We start from the raw sequence: 18,277 nt of genomic DNA, 5'->3' as shown, positions 1-18,277 counted from the left end.
AGTGACATCAGCATGTGGTATCTCATGCTTTAGGAACACCAAAGTTTAGGAGCTAGTGTGATTTATTGCTGATAGAGACTAGTCTGCTGTTTGGGAACATTAATGAACAGTACAGATGTGTCTTATGGAAGAAGATCCAGAACCATATTAACTCAAGTACTGTCTTCAGCCAAACAAACCCTAGGCATGAGGCTACCTCAGATACAGGGCAAATAATAATTATGAGTATTACTACAATTCCATTAACAACAATTTGTCACCACCAAGCTTTATTGAGTTCTTACTAAGTGCCAAACACTGCACTAAATGCTTTAGTTACACCATTTTAATTTAACATTTACAGATGACTACAAAATCCAGATAGATGTTATAATACCCATTTAATGAAAAATACTGAGTCTCAGAGAGGCCACCTGAATCATCCAAGGACTACAACTAGCAAGCTGTAGAGCCAGGGTTCAAAGTACAGAAGAGTAGAGGGATATTGAGGGCCAAAATCGGAACTCTATTAGGCAGAAGATATCTGGAAGCGTCCATTAAGTCTGTGATACAAGACTTAGAGTTCCAGGGGAATAAAGGGATTGGAAATTAGCCAGGGGCGGGGGGGGGGGGGGAAGGAAAAAGAAAATGCTATAGAAAAGATTGGAAAATGCCTTTCATCTAGGCAAACAGGTTAGAAATGAGAAAGAATTTAAAAGAACGTGTGATGTTTACTAAGGAAGCAAGGACACAATATAATGACAGTGGACACTTATCCCAGGACAGAAGCAGCTTTCTCTATGCTTTCATTTATACAGTCAACTAAGCATGCAAAGGCAAAGGTCATGGTAGGGTGTAAATGTGTGTGTACATATGTGAATATGACACATGCAAGCATGTGTCACTAGAAAGAGAGAGAGAGAGAGAGAGAGAGAGAGAGAACACTACCAGAGATTCCACACAACATAGATAGCTTTCACTAGGTTCATAAGATCAGTAAGAAGCTGCAATTCTCTGTCAGATTGGAAATTACATAACACCATCAATGAAGCTTGAAGGTTCTCGGATAATACTTGGAGAATAAAACATAAATAACTTGGGAATCAAAATAAGTTTTCTTAAACTCTTTGAGTCTTTAGATTTTTCCACTGGAAAAACTGGGTTTGAAATATCTATCTCCTGCATCTATTGGGAGGATTCAGCAAGATAAGTATGTGAAGGTACTTAGCACACTAATACATGAGGCACTCAGTAAATACTAGTTTCCTTTTCTTCTAATTAAACAAAAAAATTCAGTGTTTGGTTAAATTATTACTCAAAACAGCCCAAGGAAGGGGAATCTTTCCCAGGGTCAAGTGATGGCCACATTGAGTACTGGCTCTTAGAGCTGGTCCTGAAAGCTTAAATTTGTGGTTCATATCCAAGGAAATGGGGCACATTTTCCTTGAAGCTGGTCTGCCTCTCTTCAGCCATCTGGCATCTCTTAAGACATCTGGAACTCACTCAAAGTATATTACAGTCTGGGAGGCATATAAAATAGAATTCTGTTTCCCCAGAACGTGAGACAAATTGAGGCCCAAGGGACATTGGATACAAAAAAACAGCAGCAGCTGTGCCCCAACATTCATGCTTTTAGACACAGGACTTCAGAGTAGACCAGGAAAGGATATGAGTTGGAACGGCTTTTCTTTTTGGACCAGTAATTCTTAATCTCCTTGGAGCGTAGGGGAAAGAATCACAGTCTTCCTCAAATTTCTCATGAAATCAATGCACTCTGTGTCCCTGTGCACTCTGTGTTGAGGGGGGTGGGGGTTGCCATCCTCACAGCCAACACTTCAGAGGGTTCACAGATCATCTGTAGCCTCTCAAATAAATGTATTCTTGAAGGATAATCTATGGGTCTTGCCACTCGAATGAAATTTTGCCCTTCTCATAGAACAGTCTAAAAACATATCAAACATCTACCATCCTCATTCTGTGGACTCCCTCATCCTGTTCCTCTAGCACGTCTTGATGCAATGATGGCTTCTGGCAGGATTGGTGAAGCAATGTAGGTCCACATCCTGGGTTCTGAGCACTATGCGAAGGCACTAAGGAGAGGAGACTATTATGATTTCAGTTCCTCAGTTCTCCAGGAACCCAGGAGAAAGGTGACATTTTCACTACGTCACAACTCTGTATGACAAATAGTGATGGCAGTAACTTGAAACACAAAGAAGGAACACCAAACTAGGCTGCCTCAAAAACCCTCCAGAAGAGATGGTACAAAAACTAAATCTTAGAGGACAAGTGAATTTGACAAAGAATTGGGAGGAGGAGCAAACTAAGGGATGGGAAAGGCATTCTATGTAAAAGAATAATGTGAAATGGAACTGAAAGGAGAGACAGCATGGCTAATTCAGGGAACTGTAAGTCATTCAAATGGACAGGACACAGCAGGTATGTGGTGGCTGGGATTGGTGGGAGATGCTGCTCAAGGCGATGTTAGAAGAGAAAGTGGGAGACAGTTTATGAAGGGTCTTTCTAGGAGGCTTAACCTTATCCTGAAGGCCCAAAAGGATCATGAAAAGATATTAAACAGTGAATGAATGATACGATCAAATTTGAAATTCGACCAAAAGCACCTTAATGGAATATGAAGAATTAAAGGCAAAGAGAGCCCTTTAGAAGGCTGTTCCAACAATTCAAGCAAGAAATTATGAGGTTTTAAACCAAGGTAGAACAGGAGAGATAGAGCTAGTAAAGTAGGTCTTGGTGACTAACTGGGTATGAGCCCTGAATTAGGAAGAATCAAAAATTACTCCCAACATTTTGGCTTTCACAACTTGGTGAGTGGTGGTACCTTTCACCGTGATAGAAAACAGAAAAGGAGTAGCTTTGGAGGAATGGAGGACAGGATGGGGAGTTCAGTTTTAAACACATTGATCTGGGGTGAGAAATTAAATAATGATTTAAGGGTCTTCAATATGGAGTTGAAACCATGGGAATAGTTAGCGTTACCCAAGGACATATAGAAAGTGAGAAGGAAGGTTGAGGAGGACTTTCATTGTTAAGGAGTAGTTAGAAGACAAGCCAGCAAAGGAGACTAAAAACAATCAAACGAGACATGGGAATGGTCAGGAAAACCAAAAAAGAGATTTATAGAAGAATGGCATGATCAGCCATGTTTCATGCTATGAAGATACCGTCTATAATTAGGACTGAAAAGTACTCACACAATTTCAAACCATGGAAACTACCAGTGACTTAGCAAATACAGTTTAAGTACAGTGATAGGGTAAAATGCAAATGGAGCCCTAAGTGGGAAGAGAGGAAGTTGAGAGAGCATCTGTGTACTACTCTTTCAAGGAGCATTTTGGGGAAATAAATATTTATTTCACATGGAATTTTCTAAATAATGTAGACATTTTATTTACATTTGATTAAAAAACATTTCCTTACTAAACAGAAGAAACTACACATAATGAAATCCTTTCTTATTGAATAAGGGTCATCATTATATATATTCATGCTTTAAAGAATTTTAGTAATAATCCTGAGTAACACTAGGTTGGCAGGATTTTCTGCTAGATGTTGGGTTTTTTGTTGTTGTTATTTATTTATTTGCTCCTTTATAACTGTCAGTTCTTAGCAGCTATCAATCAATCTGCTTCTAGGAACCCTGATGTACTATTTCTAATCTGCTGTTCATTTTAGCCTAGAGCAAAACTCAATGTTGCCAGAAGTAAATCAACTGTTTTTAGAATAACCTCTGATGTTTAAAAATACATCAATATGCTGTAATCATGAGGATAATTCCATTCTTATTTACGGACTAAAATGGCATAATGTCACTAATTTCTACCTCTCTAAAGTTACTTTTGCCCATCTCTGCCCATACACACTCTACTTTTTTCTGTCTTCATCTCATTCATTCGCTTCCTTGTTCATCTATGTATTCATCTGTTCAAAATTATTAATACTTTATTTTTCAGTATGGTGCTAGACAATGGTGATTGAAATATGAATGAAACACAACCACAGCCCTCAGTAAGCCAAGGTTTTATAATAAAGTTCTAGTGAACAAATAATTACTGCCCAGTCTGGAAAAGGGTATAAAACTATAGTGGGTGAGTAATGTCAAAATACACGCCGTTTCTAAAAAGCACCATACTCTTTCTCATCCATTAATTACCCGTTTTTCTTCTGCCTGGAATTTTTCCTGACCTCTTATTCTTCTTATAAACTCTTACTAAGTTGTTTCTATGTTTCAAATTGATCTTTTTTCCCTCCTTGAAACATCCCTGACATTACTCCTCTATACCTAGTAAGTAACATGTACAAGTTTTAAACTTAGATTTGTTGCTATTTCCTTCCATAAAGACAAACCAAGATTAGTTTTTTTGTCACTATTTTAAAATCTAGGTTTTATTATTATTCAGCTATGGTCTGACCAACAGATCAGGAGATGACTGCCACTGAAGAGATAGTTTGTTACTCGCAGTTTCCAAGGGGAGGGAGCATGGCACATTCCCACAGGCCACACCAGAAGCAGCAGGGTTGGTCAGGAAGCAGAGGGGATAAGGGGAAAATGTGGTCAAGAGCCCTCATTGTGGAAGGGGCAAGGCAGGGTAAACAGGTTTAGGATTAGCTAGTTGGATTTATTTCAGTGAGCTCAGGGACTCAGGGGCTGTCACCTAGTACTTGGCCCTGGGGGTGATAAGGGCATAGCAGCCCGAGTGTGAGAGCCCCAGGAAAGAGGTTGGTTTGCATTTGAAAGAAAAGCATACTTTCAAGCCAGTCCTTTACTAAATCTAGGAATTAGCTAGCTGGGGGGGGGGGGGGGGGGGGGGGGGGCAATCACTCAAGATAAAAAACATGCTTAATACAGTCACTATACTGGACTTCCTCTCAAAGTAGTAATAGTAGCTACTATTTAATCCAAACACTAAATTAGACATCTCTTTGTCTTTGTCCTTTCCTTCCTCCCTCCCTTCCTTCTTTCCCTCCTTCCCCTCTTTCTCCTTGTTCTCTCTCTCCCTTCTCTCCTCTCCTCTAATCCCTCTATCCTCTGTCCTCTCCTTTCTCTCTCTTCCCTCCCTTCCTTCTCCTCATTCTCTCTCCTCCCTTCCTCCTTCTCTTCATTTAAACAAATATTAATCAAATGCCTAACTTGAAGCCAGACACTATTCTAATTGCTTATTTTCTCATGTAAACCTCACAGAAATCTAGGAAGTAGAAAATACTAGTCTTACTTAGTAGCTGAAACATTGGGCACAGAAAGGTCACACAGATCACAGAAAGCAGAGTTGGTGTCCAAAATGAGTCCTGTTTCATTCCAAAGTCCATGTTTAAACAGCAAGATGAACACACATGTTATCATACCCCTAAAAGTCTGACATGTTTGAATCTCAGTGCCATCCACCCACCAACCTGAGAACTGAACTGATTTGTCAGCTAAATTAAGAAAATATTAAGTACTTGGGAAACAGCACTGACACCTTATTCAATCATCCAACAGGAATGTATTTGGCATCTGGTTTCTAGATTAAGTTCCATCATTTATTAACTGTGTAACATCAAGGAAGTGACTTAGTCTAAGTCTTGGTTTTGTCATATATTAAATGCAGATAGCAATATTGACCATGATAATACCTCAAGCTTGTTTTATAAATCAAAGGAGATACACAAAATTTTTTTTTTGCAATTTACCTATATAATAATTGTATATAAGTTCTAGGCCTTAACCACCAATTCCATTGCTGACAAAAATTTAAGACCAACATTTCAAAGTCCAATGGCTTCTGAATAATGAGCAATACCTCGGCACCAACCAAATACAAATTTGCTATTTTTTTTATTTTAATTTTTAAAAATTTAGTCCAGTATATTTAACATAGAGTGTTCTATTAGTCCCAGGTGAACAATACAGTGATTGAACAATTCCAAATATCACCCAGTGCTCATTCAGTGGGATATTATTGTCGTGAGTGATATCCTGATGAAATAATTCACTCCTGGGTACTAGTTCTTTGTCAAAATCATATGGGTTCTAATTATGGGAAGGAAATTCAAATCTTAATTTCATTATAACAAAACTCCAAATTCTTTCTTATTCTGCAGGTCAGGGCTATATGCGGAAAACATGGATTATATCTGACTTTGAGTTTTCTGGAAACATTGCTAAGCCACCAGAATTTGGGTTATCATGGTGAAATAAAGTAAGTTGATTTTTTATTCACGTAGTCCTTTATTAGGATACTAAATACTGAAATCTGTCTTTAGAAGTTTTTTTTGTGTGAAGCTATCAATTTCATCACTTATAGATAGTTAAGGAATGTTTACTTATATTAAGGACAGAGTCTTCTTGGTCATAGAGAGACACAGCAGGAAACTTCAAGTTCCAACCATCATAGACCATCAAGAAAAGATTTACCATTCCACCTTAAACAACTAAAAACAGGACAGAATCTATGAAACAATAGTTTTCAGACATTTGACACCAGCCAGCACAGAACAGCAATTCCTGAAGAAAGGAAAATAAATAAGGTAAGCTAAGCTTACTGAACAAGAAGAGGAAATCCAGAGCCCAGATTCTTCTTTAGTTAAAGAGATGGAGTTTGGAGTTCAAGAAGGCCAAGAAGGTTAGAAAGCACAGTACAGAGTAGTGGAGAAGAGAGATCTGAACACTTCTCTTTCTAAAGAGTTGCTCTTGAGTCTTCATGTGAGTACTGGCTAATATATCCATTTGAGGAAACTACCCAAAGCCAGATGGGGGGCGGGGGGGGGGGGCAAAAGAAAGACACAAAAATTTTTAGATCTTGCACAAAGGTGGGGAATAGTTCGTATTTCCACCAGTCAGTTTAAAATAAACTGTTATCAATATAAGTTGTTATATGTAAACTTCATGGTAGCCACAAAGCAAAACCTATAGTAGATACACAAAAGACAATGAGAAAAGAATCTAAGTATATCATTAAAGAAAGTCATTAAACCACAAATGAAAAGAACAAGAGAAAAAGAAAGGAACAGAGGAACTACAAAATAACCAGAAGGCAATGAACAAAATGTCAATAAGTACATACCTATCCATAATTACTTGAAACGTAAATGGAATAAATTCTTGAATCAAAAGATACAGAGTAACTGAATAGATAAAAAAGAAACAAGACATATCTATATATTGCCTGTAAGAGACTCAATTCAGATATAAAGACAATATACAGACTGAAAGTGAAGCGATGGAAATGACATTCCATGCAAATGGGAACCAAAGAAAGCTGGGGTCACTGTAATCACATCAGACAAAATAGACTTTAAAACAAAGATTAGATGGAGATGCCAGGATTCATAACCATCAGAGCAGTAGTAGAAATATTAAAAGAAGTCCTCAGGCAGAAGGAAAATTATCATTTTGGATCTACACAAAAATATTAAAGCACTGCAAATAGTAAATGTGTGTATGAATAAAAAATACATTTTTTATTAAAAAACTCTTTAAAAGATAATTTATTGTTTAAAGCAAAATAAGAACACTGCAGCATGGGATTCATAATATAAGTGCAACCTTTGACAATAGCATACAAATCTGGGAGAAGGAAATGAAAATGTTCTTGATAAGGTTCTTATACTACAAACTAAGTAGTATAATTTTGTTTGAAAAAAGAATGTAATGAGTTAAAATGCTAATTAAAAAAATAAAATGAAACATAAGAACATTTAAATAATAAAAAAGACAAAAAAGATGAAAGGGAAACAAGAAACAAATAATATAAATAGAAAATAAATATTGAGATGTTAGATTTAAACCCAACCATATTAAAAATTATGTTAAGTGTTAATAATCCAAACACACCAATTAAAAGGTGATTTTCAGACTCCATTAAAAAAGCAAGACTCAACTAAATGACGTCTACAAGGAGCCCATTTAAAATATAAACATATAAGACATACCAAAAGTAAAAGGATGGAAATGATATACCATGCTAACTCTAATGAAATGAAAGCTGGATCAGTTATACTAATGTAAGACAAAGTGCATTCCAAAGCAAGGGATGCCAAAAAGTCAATTCATTAAGAGGACATAATGAACCTAAATGTTCATGTCCTTAATAATATAGTTTTAAGTTACATGAAACAAAAAAATAAAACTAAAGGAGAAATAAACAAATTCACAACTACCATTGGAGAATGTAACACCTCTCTGTCAGTAATTGACAGAACAAGCAGATAGAAATTCAGTAACAATATTAAAAATTTGGACTAAATTATCAAATAACTTGATATAAGTAGCAGTTACATAACACCAACCAAAGAAAACAGATTCTTTTTAAGCATACATGAAATATTTAAAAAACAAACCATATTCTGAGCCACAAAACAAATGTCAGTAAGTTTAAAATGATGAAATCATATAAAATATGTTCTCTGGCCATAATAGAATTAAATTGGAAATTAAAAGCAAACACACAAAAATCCTGCAAATCTCCAAACATTATGAAACTAACAACACACTTCTAAAAAACCTACGGTAAGAGGGAAAAGGGAAATTAGAACATATTTTGAACTGAATTAAAATGAAGCCGACATACCTGTAATTTTTAAGTGTTTCTCTTTTTCTAACATTTTATGTTGAATACATCAAAAATTAACTAGTAAATCAACTCTATGTTCAGAATATGCCCAGAATCTGGTTACTTCTCACCACCTCTATTGTTACTTAACTACACCTCGTTCAAGTTACCATTATCTTTCTCCTGGATCACTATAATAGCCTCCTAACTGAACGAGGCGTCTCCCTTCTCCCTAGTTTATCCTCAGTACAACAGCTACAGTGATCTCTTAAAACCTAACATAATTTATATCATTGCTCTGCTCATGAAACTGCAAGAGAATCTTATTTCACTCAGAGGAAAGAAAAAGAAAAAAACATCAAAGTCCTTATAAAGGGTTCTACATGATCTGCTCCCCCATTGCTTCTCTGATTCCATCTACAACTTCCTTTGCTCATTCTGTTCCAGTTACACTGTGCTCTTTTTCTCACACACACCATGCATCCATCCACCTCAGCAACTATCCTCTGACTGTATCCTCTACTTAAAATGTTCTTTCTCAGATGTCTCCATGCTAACCCTTTCACCTTTATTTTTCTGCTCAGATGTCACCTTGTCTGTGAGGCCTACACTAACCACCCTCGTTAAAGTTGTGGTCTCTCACTCCTCTTCCTCTTAACCTGCTTTCCTTCTGCTTTCTTCTCCACACTTATCAACTTCTAATGTATTTGGTGATTTGCTGATGTAAGATGTTTATTGTTGTTACCAGTCGATCTCTGATAGACTATAAGCTCTAGTTCCAGGGGGCAGGCAGAATCTTTGTTTTTACCCATTGATGTATGCTAAGTGTTTAGAGCGCTGCCTGGCATATATTAGAATTCAAGAAGCATTATGAAATTGAACTGAATTAAGGAAGGGATGGAATCTCAAAATAGTCTCAGGAATGCATGCAGATACACAAATTGTGACTAAGTCCCTCTCATGGTCAAATTGAAGAAGGCCATTCCTAACCACCCCATCAAAACCAGGTTCCTTGTTCTATACTTTCTCTTAGCACTCAGCTATTATTTTTCCTAAAACTTATCATTATTTATAATTATGTATTTATTTATATGATTTGTTACTTCAGTGTCTAGGTCGTAATCTCCATGCTGGCAAGAAACAGGACTGTTTCCCTCACATTATATTCCCAACATCTTCTAGGCCAGTACTTGGCACATGGAAAGCACGCAGTAAATATTTTATTACTTTATTTATTCATTTATTTAACAAACATTTATAGAGTTCCTACTGTTTACCAAGCACTACTCTAATCATTGGGAATATAGACATGAATTAAACAGTCTCCCCACTCTTGAAGCTTATATTCTTTTTTTTTTTTTGAGAGAGAGTCGGGTGGTGGGGAGGATGTGAGTGGGGAGGGACAGAGAAAGAGGGAGGGAGAGAGAGAATCCCAAGCAGACTCCACCCTGCCAGCACAGAGCCCCACACTGGGCTCAAACTCACAAACATGAGATCATGACCTGAGCCAAGATCAAGAGTCAGATGCTTAACTGACTGAGCCACCCAGGTGCTCTGAAGCTTATATTCTAACGGGGAAGAGAAACAATAAGTAAGCTGGAATGTGTGATACATCACATGATGATAAGAGCAATACAGAGAAACAAAGAAGTGTAAAGGTTAATGGGAACATCAATTGATAAATAAACGATGGGAGGAGGTTGAGCCTAGCCAATGAATTTCCACTAGACCAGCTTTGAACATGGGAGTTTCCCTTCTGTAAAATCTTGGGGGTAGTTGAGTAAGGGGCCGGGGGGGTGGGGGGGTGGGGGGTAGGAGGCGGTTAAGCAGCAAAAGCATTAAAGTGGGCTAAGAGCTGAAGAGAAAACCAATAAGCTAAAATTGGGAGTCCTAAAAAGGCATCAGTATAAATGGAGAAAATGCAAGCATCAGAGCTCACATTATACCTGGTACATAGTGTACCTGATTAAAACATGGGGTCCAGAACAAAGATTACAGGAAACAGAGATATGAGAGTAAGAGTGAATGGGAAGCAAATGAGGTTAGGCTATATATCAATATTCTCAATTTCCCACGCTTATATGCATATCAGAGAAGCGTACCAGTTTATTTATTCACCTTTGACCTTTGAATGTTCAAGGACATCAAACCATGAGAACCAGTGAAGAATTGCATTTATAAGTGATAAACCTGTTTCATCCTTAAACAGTCATTGGCTAAAGCTTCTTCTGTTGAATTAAATCCATTCCGTTAAGGGCTTTGTATGCAAACCTATATCCTTAAGAGATTAAAGATGCAATTTAGACACACATTTTAAGAACTGAATGCACGAATCATTATTTTAGTACATATTGTCCATTAATCTGCTGTTCAATTGGGAACCCATTTGGAATGTGGCTGCTTGCTAATTAGCGGGATTCTAGTGCTGAGCTGCTTCCTGATTAAATGTCCTTTAGAATCAATAAAACATCAGGAGGGATTATGGTGATGTGGGATTAGCCCCATTTAACCAAATAAAATGAGTTGTGTTCCCTTCTTAAACTGTCATGTTGCAAGAGCTGATGAGAGGAGCAATTTCACCAACGATGTTACAAAGTTGTTGTTTTTTGCGTTTTTTTTTTTTTAACACTGAGATTTTGTTTTTTGCCATTTGCCTACCAATTAGCAGAGACATTAGTGAATGTCTGCTAGGGTAAGGCGATTTTGAGAAAGACTTGATTACGATTTCAAATCTCTACTCTGAATCACCCTTACATAAAATGAGTTCAGGTTGTGTTGGATGGAAATTATTATCCTTGTTCTTGGCCAGGAACACATAAGTCAGAATTAGCATTTAATGTTTCTGTGTGACTTTGCAATAAATGGTAATTAAGGAGGGCAGAGAGAGAACAGGAGGCAAACTAATACCCTAAAATTGTATTGGCAAAATTAAATGCTTCAAACCCAGTTTAAAACATAGGCACACAAGCCAAATTGTCTTGGGGGAGGGGATAAATAATGTAGCTGCTCTGGAAGCCGCAATTGACACAGCCATGAGTAGGACTTCTCGTCCACATCTGGCCCATTATGAAGAGTGCAATTAGGTTGAAAAGGACCGGTTTGATAATCCCAGGGATGACCAGAGGATTTTAGGAGATAAAGCAAACATGAGGTGTTTGATTCAGCAATTACTTGTAAATGGGAATCGAAAAATTGGTAGACAGAGAGCAATTAGAGACATTTTATGGGTCTGCCCATTGGCTGGGTCTTGGAAACCAGACCTGTCTTTTAAGAGTTCATTAATTCCAGTCTTCTCTTGCAGAAGTCCGTATCCATATGGGGTGAAACTAATAATAATAATAATTATTATTAATTATATTAATAATTATTACTTTCAATAATATATTTCCTATTATTATTATTATTATTAAGAGCCAACATTTATATACAGCTTACTATATTCCAGGCAATGTTCTAAGTGCTTTACAAATATTAACTCTTTTCATCCTTGTGAATGCTCCATGAGGTAGGTACTATTATTTTTCAAAAGAAGAAACTAAAGTAAAGACAGGCTAAAACCAACAGGTTACTGGTAAATGCATTCATCACTGAGGCTGAGTCAAAAGCAGGCTCTCTAGCTTCAGAGCCTTCACTCTTAATACACTATGCTGACAGGTCTAGGAAACTCAGAAGCTTATAGATAGTGGCAAAGCACAGGGGATTTACAAAAACTGGTTGAGTTCCATGGCTAGGTCCACCCTTGGGCTTGGTGCTGAGCATAGACTGGATTTGAGGAGCTCCGTCCTGTCCTCCCTCCTAAGACCCAGGAGAGGTGTGAGATACAGATTCAAAAGCTCTTAAGTTCCAGAGGAAGGCATGATCCAAAAGAGCCCAGGGCTTGGAGGTAACTTCTCCTCCCTGGTGTGGCACCTCCTCTACCTCTCAGTCCCTGCCCTTGGGGAAAGGCAGCATGAGCTCTGGAATCACATGGACTGCCTAGATAGAAATTCTTGCTCGGAAATGCACTTGGGCAAATCACTAATTTCTCTTCACCTTAATTTCCTCATCTGTCAAATGTAAAAAGAATCCTTTTGTATGGATTCAAGAATTTATTGCCTATGGATCAGAGAAGGGCTGTGCTTCTCACAGTTAACTGGAAGGCAAGAAGAATACAACATAGCTTCTATCCTCAAGAAGGTGACAACAAAGGAAGATGGTGGGAGTAGAATGAGCGTCCCGGTCACTGGGTTAAATAACATAACCAAAATAACCTCCTGACTTGAGAGTGTAAGGGATCGATGCATGTGGCACTTCATGTGACACAAGCTTTGGGCCAGATGCTTTACATGGCTTATCTCATTTCATACTCCCCAAAGCCCCATGAGTTATGTTTTTATATGCACTTCACAGATGAGTAAACTGAGGTTCAGAGACCTTAAGTAAATTGTCCCAAAAGTTGGGCTTCTTTGAATCTTTGTTTCTATTATAGGCTGAATTGCATCTCCCCAAATTCATATGTTGAAGTCCTAACCTCCAGTACCTTATACTATGACTGTGTTTGGAGACAAAGCCTTTAAAGAGGCAATTGTGTTAAATAAAATGAGGCCATTAGGGTGGGCCCTAATCCGATCTGACTGGTATCCTTACAAGAAGAGGAAATTTGGAAACAGAGACACCGAGGATGGGCTAACACAGAGAAAAGACCATGTGAGGACACACAGAGAAAGCAGCCACCTCCAAGCTAATGACAGGAATCTCAACAGAAGTCAAACCTGCTGACACCGTGATCTTGGACGTCTTGCCTCCCAAACTGTAGAAAATAAATTTCTGTGGCTTAATTTCCCCAGTCTACAGTATTTTGTTATGACAGCCTACCTACCTCCCCCTTTTAGCATATATTGTACCCTTTCAGCTGGAGGAGAAGAGTACAGGATCCCTCAGGGCATGGCTCTAATGATCAAATGCTTCAGATCACGGGACTTAACCTGTGATTCTAGCAGTCTGAGCAGAGCTGGCCCTTCAGCACTATTCTATACTACATCTCAGCTGAGCCTGGTGGGGGACGTGTAGTAACTAACAAGAAAAAAGAAGGAGGGGAGTGTCTCAGAGGGAAAAGCAGAATATGCCAAGACAACGAAGCAAGCAAAAGCATAGCAAGTCTGGAGAACTCGGTTTTTGGCTGGAGCATACACTTCGCAAGGTGGAGAAAGTTAATGGGTTTTGGAAGTAAGCACCAGCACACTTTTGGTTTAAGCCTATATGGAGCTCACAAAGAAACATGTCACCTGTAGTTAAGTTCATGAAGATTACAAGGGTATTCCTATGAAATAGCCCACATTTTGCATGTTTGGTGTGTTTAGGATTTTGTTTACATTTTTTTGATATATAATACTTATTATATAAAATGTCATCCACTTAACAATCCATGATTAAAATTCCAACTGAATAAAAAAAAGAGCCAAACACACACACACACACACACACACACACACACACACACACACACTAATAAGCACTCTAGTGTCAAAATCTAGAAGTAATCTCACCAACTACAAGTAAATGGAATCTGGGAAAATCAGCAAGTTGGCGCCCATGCTTTGCCTTGTCTACTTGTGAGAAGTACAACAGACAGGAGATCCCTGGTCCCTTCACCAGACTTCCCCTTGATTTGGAGGCCCCAAGTCTTCACCAACTACAAAATGACACAGACACTGCTTTCTGTAGCTGCTAGAGTACTACTGCCCTTTTTTCCCCACCCAAGGATACACACATGCACACTTCCTCACAGACTGCTTTCCTGTACCTATGCAGAAGGCACAACTCCCAGGAATGACAGAGCAGAAAGTTGGGGTGAGGAAGGAGGGCAGGGGTAAACATGGCTGTGATGTCTGCATTTGGTGAGGCATCATTCCTGACATTAAAGTCATGTGGGTTGGAGCAGAGAAAGGGATCCGTGGTAGTTGTATATGCTGAGTGTATCAATTATGACATACATGCCCTGGGTCCCAACCGAGGGCTACCAGGCATCGGTGAGGGTTGTCACTCATTCCTTGACTGCAGGGCTAAATGAGCAGTGAATAGGGCCAAGGGAAAACTATTCAGTTCATCTGCTGGGTTGTGCAGAATGTGAACAGCTCCTCACTTGACAGTGAATAAAGAGAAAAGCCCACTATCAGGCCTAATTTTTAAAAATCCTGCAGATCATGGACAGGTAAGTCATGGTAATCTGGTCGGCTCCAAATAGCAGCGAACTTTGGAAGTGACTTACTCTAAAAACCAGAAAACATTTAGAGAACCTTTGGTGTTCTCTGTAGGCTGTATGGAGCCATGTCCTCTAATGAAACCAATTGGAAAGTAATAAGCATAATGAGATTAAAAGGCTATTAAAACAAAATTTAGAAAAGCCCTAAAGTGAACAGAAGAAATTAGAAAGACCTTGGTAAAATATGTATAGTTTCAAGGAAACTGAAGCTTCGACAGCCGTATTAAGAGGTAATCAGGATTGGAGCGCCTGGGTGGCTCAGTAGGTTGAGCGTCTGACTTCAGCTCAGGTCATGATCTCACATTCTGTGAGTTTGAGCCCCATTTCAGGCTCTGTTGTGACTGCTCAGAGCCTGGAGCTATTTTGGATTCTGTTTCTACCCTCTTTCTCTCTGCCCCTGCCCTACTTGCACTCTGTCTCTCGCTCCCTCTCAAAAATAAACAAACATTAAAAAAAGAAGTAATCAAGATTGTAACTAGGTGTGTTGATATACATTAACTAGATTAATTGTGATCATCTCTCTCTATATACATATATTGAGTCATTATGTTATACACCTGAAACTAATATAACGCTACATATCAATTATATCTCAATAAAAAATAGGAGATAATCAAGGAAATCTGAATATTGCTGGATATTTGATGATATTAGGATATTTGTATTATATTTTTAAGTCAGCAAACTTTCTCTATAAAGGGCCAGGTAGTAAATGATTTAGGCTTTGTGGGTCTACAGTCTATTTCTGCTACTCTACTATGTCACTATAGCCTGAAGGCAGCCACAAACAACACATGACAAATGGCTGTGGCTGTGTTCCAATAAAATATTATTTATAAAAAAAAAGAATCAATAAAAAGGAAAATTAACAGCAGAGAAAATCTAATGCATAATGTCAAACTTGAGAGGTTTTCACAAAATCTAGAAAAGAAAAACAGAAGAAAATGAGGGAGGAGAGCAGACATAGACGAATAAGAATAGAAATTGAACCTAAGAGGACTTGGCATCATGGAAGAAGAAACTAGAAAAACTGAACAAGAACTAACAACAAAAGCCACAGCTGAAGAAACTTTACAGAGATGGGGAAAAAAGAAAAAAACGCTCTGTATACAGATTGAAAGGATTCAGTATGACTAAGCTAAATTAAGGGGAAAAAAAATGTATCCATGTCTATCCTGACAAAAGTTTTGTGTTTCCAGAGACAAAGAATATTATTTAAGGATGCAGGCCAAAAACAAAATAAAACTAAACCAAAGCAAATAAAGGAAAAAATTAATTTTAAATGAACCCAAATCAGACTGACCTCAAACTTCAGCAATAATAAATATCAGAAGACACTGGAGCCGTGTTCATGGGATTCCAAAGGAGAAAAAAAACATAACTGAAACCAAATTATATTACATTCACGTGTGAGGCCATATAGCACAATGGTTAAGGGTGCAGGATTTGGAGTCAAAGAGCCTGAGTTTAAATTCTAGCTACCTCACTGATCAGTATGTCCTTGGGCATTTCACTTACACGTTTCATAGGACAGTTGTCTAAATTAAAGGCGAAAATGCACACAAAGTACTCAGAATGCTTACTAAAAGCCATTTGGACTTGGTAACTGCAGTGGAAGTTAGAAGTTGAACTCAGATCTGCCTGAATCTAGAAATGGGCTCACACACCTTGGTGTCCAGTCCTGACGTCTCTGACTCTGCGTTGGGAGTTTGGCACTTGCCTCTGTGATCAGAAGTATAGCACCTACAATGGCAACTGGAACCCATTCTCACATTCAAATTGTCAATGGCTCTTTGAAGGTTCCAGGGTAATGTAAAGACTATGGAAGAAAGAAAATATTTTATTAGAAGGAACTTAATGTTTTCATTGGTCACATAAATCCTATACACCACTTAAATCAGGCAGTGTCCAGTTTCAATGCTGACAAAATTTTCTCACAGTCTCCTCCTCTTCCTCTCAGCACCATTCAAGAAGGGGCAGGAGAGTTTCTGGTGCCATTTGATCCAAATGCCTTATCTCATATTTGATAGCTTCTAACCGCTCTGAAGAAGAAATGTACAATGAGGAAACATCAACGGAACTAGGATTCTGTTGTTGTACTGTTGTGGCTGTTTTTCAAAGGGTCAGAAGATACAGTAGGCAGAAGCCTGGCTCTCCTAAGAGGAGAGAATTGCAACAGGCATAGAAGACAGGAGTTTCTTTTATTGTAGTTCACCTTCAGATCTGTGCTAACATCAGATCTTTGCATGATTATAGATATTTCTCGAGAGTGCTGCTTCTCCAGCTGTCTTTTCCCTGCAGAGCGCCTCAGCAGTTGATAAAGTCATCAGCTTATCTGGTTTGTGGTGCTGCATACCTATGCCTTATCTATTCTTGTGCCCAAAGTGACAGGAAGGTCTAGAAGCTTTACTTTCTATACCAACCATAGACCTTTTCTGATCTGCGATGTCGTGTATAGGGAAAGTTTTATGAGGTATAAGCAAAACAGACCAGTTGCATGTCTAATGAATCATTTTTTTATCTTATTGTCACATGACATTAGACCACTTCTAGAAAATCCAGGGCTTCTGTATCTCACAACTTACTCTTTATATTTGCTTGACTTCTGATGGACAAGGAGGAGATAAAAATTCTTACCAGGTACAGTTTGGTTGCTAGCAACAGAAACTGCCTTTTGCTAACATAAGCAAAAAGAAATATTTTGAAAGGATATGGTGTTATGCAAAATCTGGGGGAAAATAAAAGTTTGGAAAAAAACCAGAATCCCAATATTTTTGAGAGAGAGAGGGAGGGAAGGAGAGAGATAATGAGCAGTGGCAAAGGGAAAAGAAGAGAGAAAATCTTAAGCAGGCTCCATGCCCAGCACAAAGCACGATGTGGGGCTCGATCTCACAACCATGAGATCATGACCCAAGCCAAAATCAAGAGTCAGACACTTAACCAACTGAGCCACCCCGGCACGCCCAGAACAAAAAATTAATGAGAAATACAGAGACAGAGAATGGGAGAGAGGGAGGAAGGTAGGGAGGGATGAATGGAGAAAGTGATAAATAAATAGAGATTAATTAGACAAGGTGAGTCACAACATTGGCTAGGGTAGGGTATGGGACATTGATTATAGTCCCTCACCCCAGAGAAGAATATATTTGTATACAAATGGAGGGTGGGTGTTAGGCAAGAAAATACATGTGACTTTCACTACCAACATGTTCCAAAGTACTTACCAGCCTTAAATGACTCTCTGTCACATGCACGTATATTGCTTAATGCAGTTTCTGCTTGGGATTTCACTAAATGTTGTCTATTTGCACTCAGCACCCACTTCTAACCCCTCCTGTGTTTTTTTTTCCTGTATTGCAATACTTCCCACTCCTGGGATGGCTACAAAAGAATATTTGACACCAACCTTCTGGAATTGATTTAAGTTCCATCTGTGAGATGCAACCGCATGAGATTTGAAAGGCAGAAGGGGCGGGGAGGGACATTTTAAATATTTATTTTCCTG

The 18,277-nt window shown here is 38.3% G+C and overlaps 1 protein-coding gene across 1 annotated transcript in view; it reads left to right on the top strand.

Moving 5' to 3' along the window:
- CC1H1orf87 (chromosome C1 C1orf87 homolog) overlaps positions 1–18,277 on the top strand; it is a 79,657-nt gene that overhangs the window by 39,714 nt on the left and 21,666 nt on the right. The window contains 1 exon segment of the mRNA XM_015072289.3: positions 6,082–6,179. Coding sequence (XP_014927775.1) covers positions 6,082–6,179 — 98 coding nt within the window.

The sequence above is a fragment of the Acinonyx jubatus genome, chromosome C1, assembly GCF_027475565.1.
Source record: "Acinonyx jubatus isolate Ajub_Pintada_27869175 chromosome C1, VMU_Ajub_asm_v1.0, whole genome shotgun sequence".
NCBI lineage: Eukaryota > Metazoa > Chordata > Mammalia > Carnivora > Felidae > Acinonyx > Acinonyx jubatus.
The sequence above is the reverse complement of the archived record's forward strand: the minus strand, read 5'-3'. Positions and strand labels throughout refer to the sequence as shown.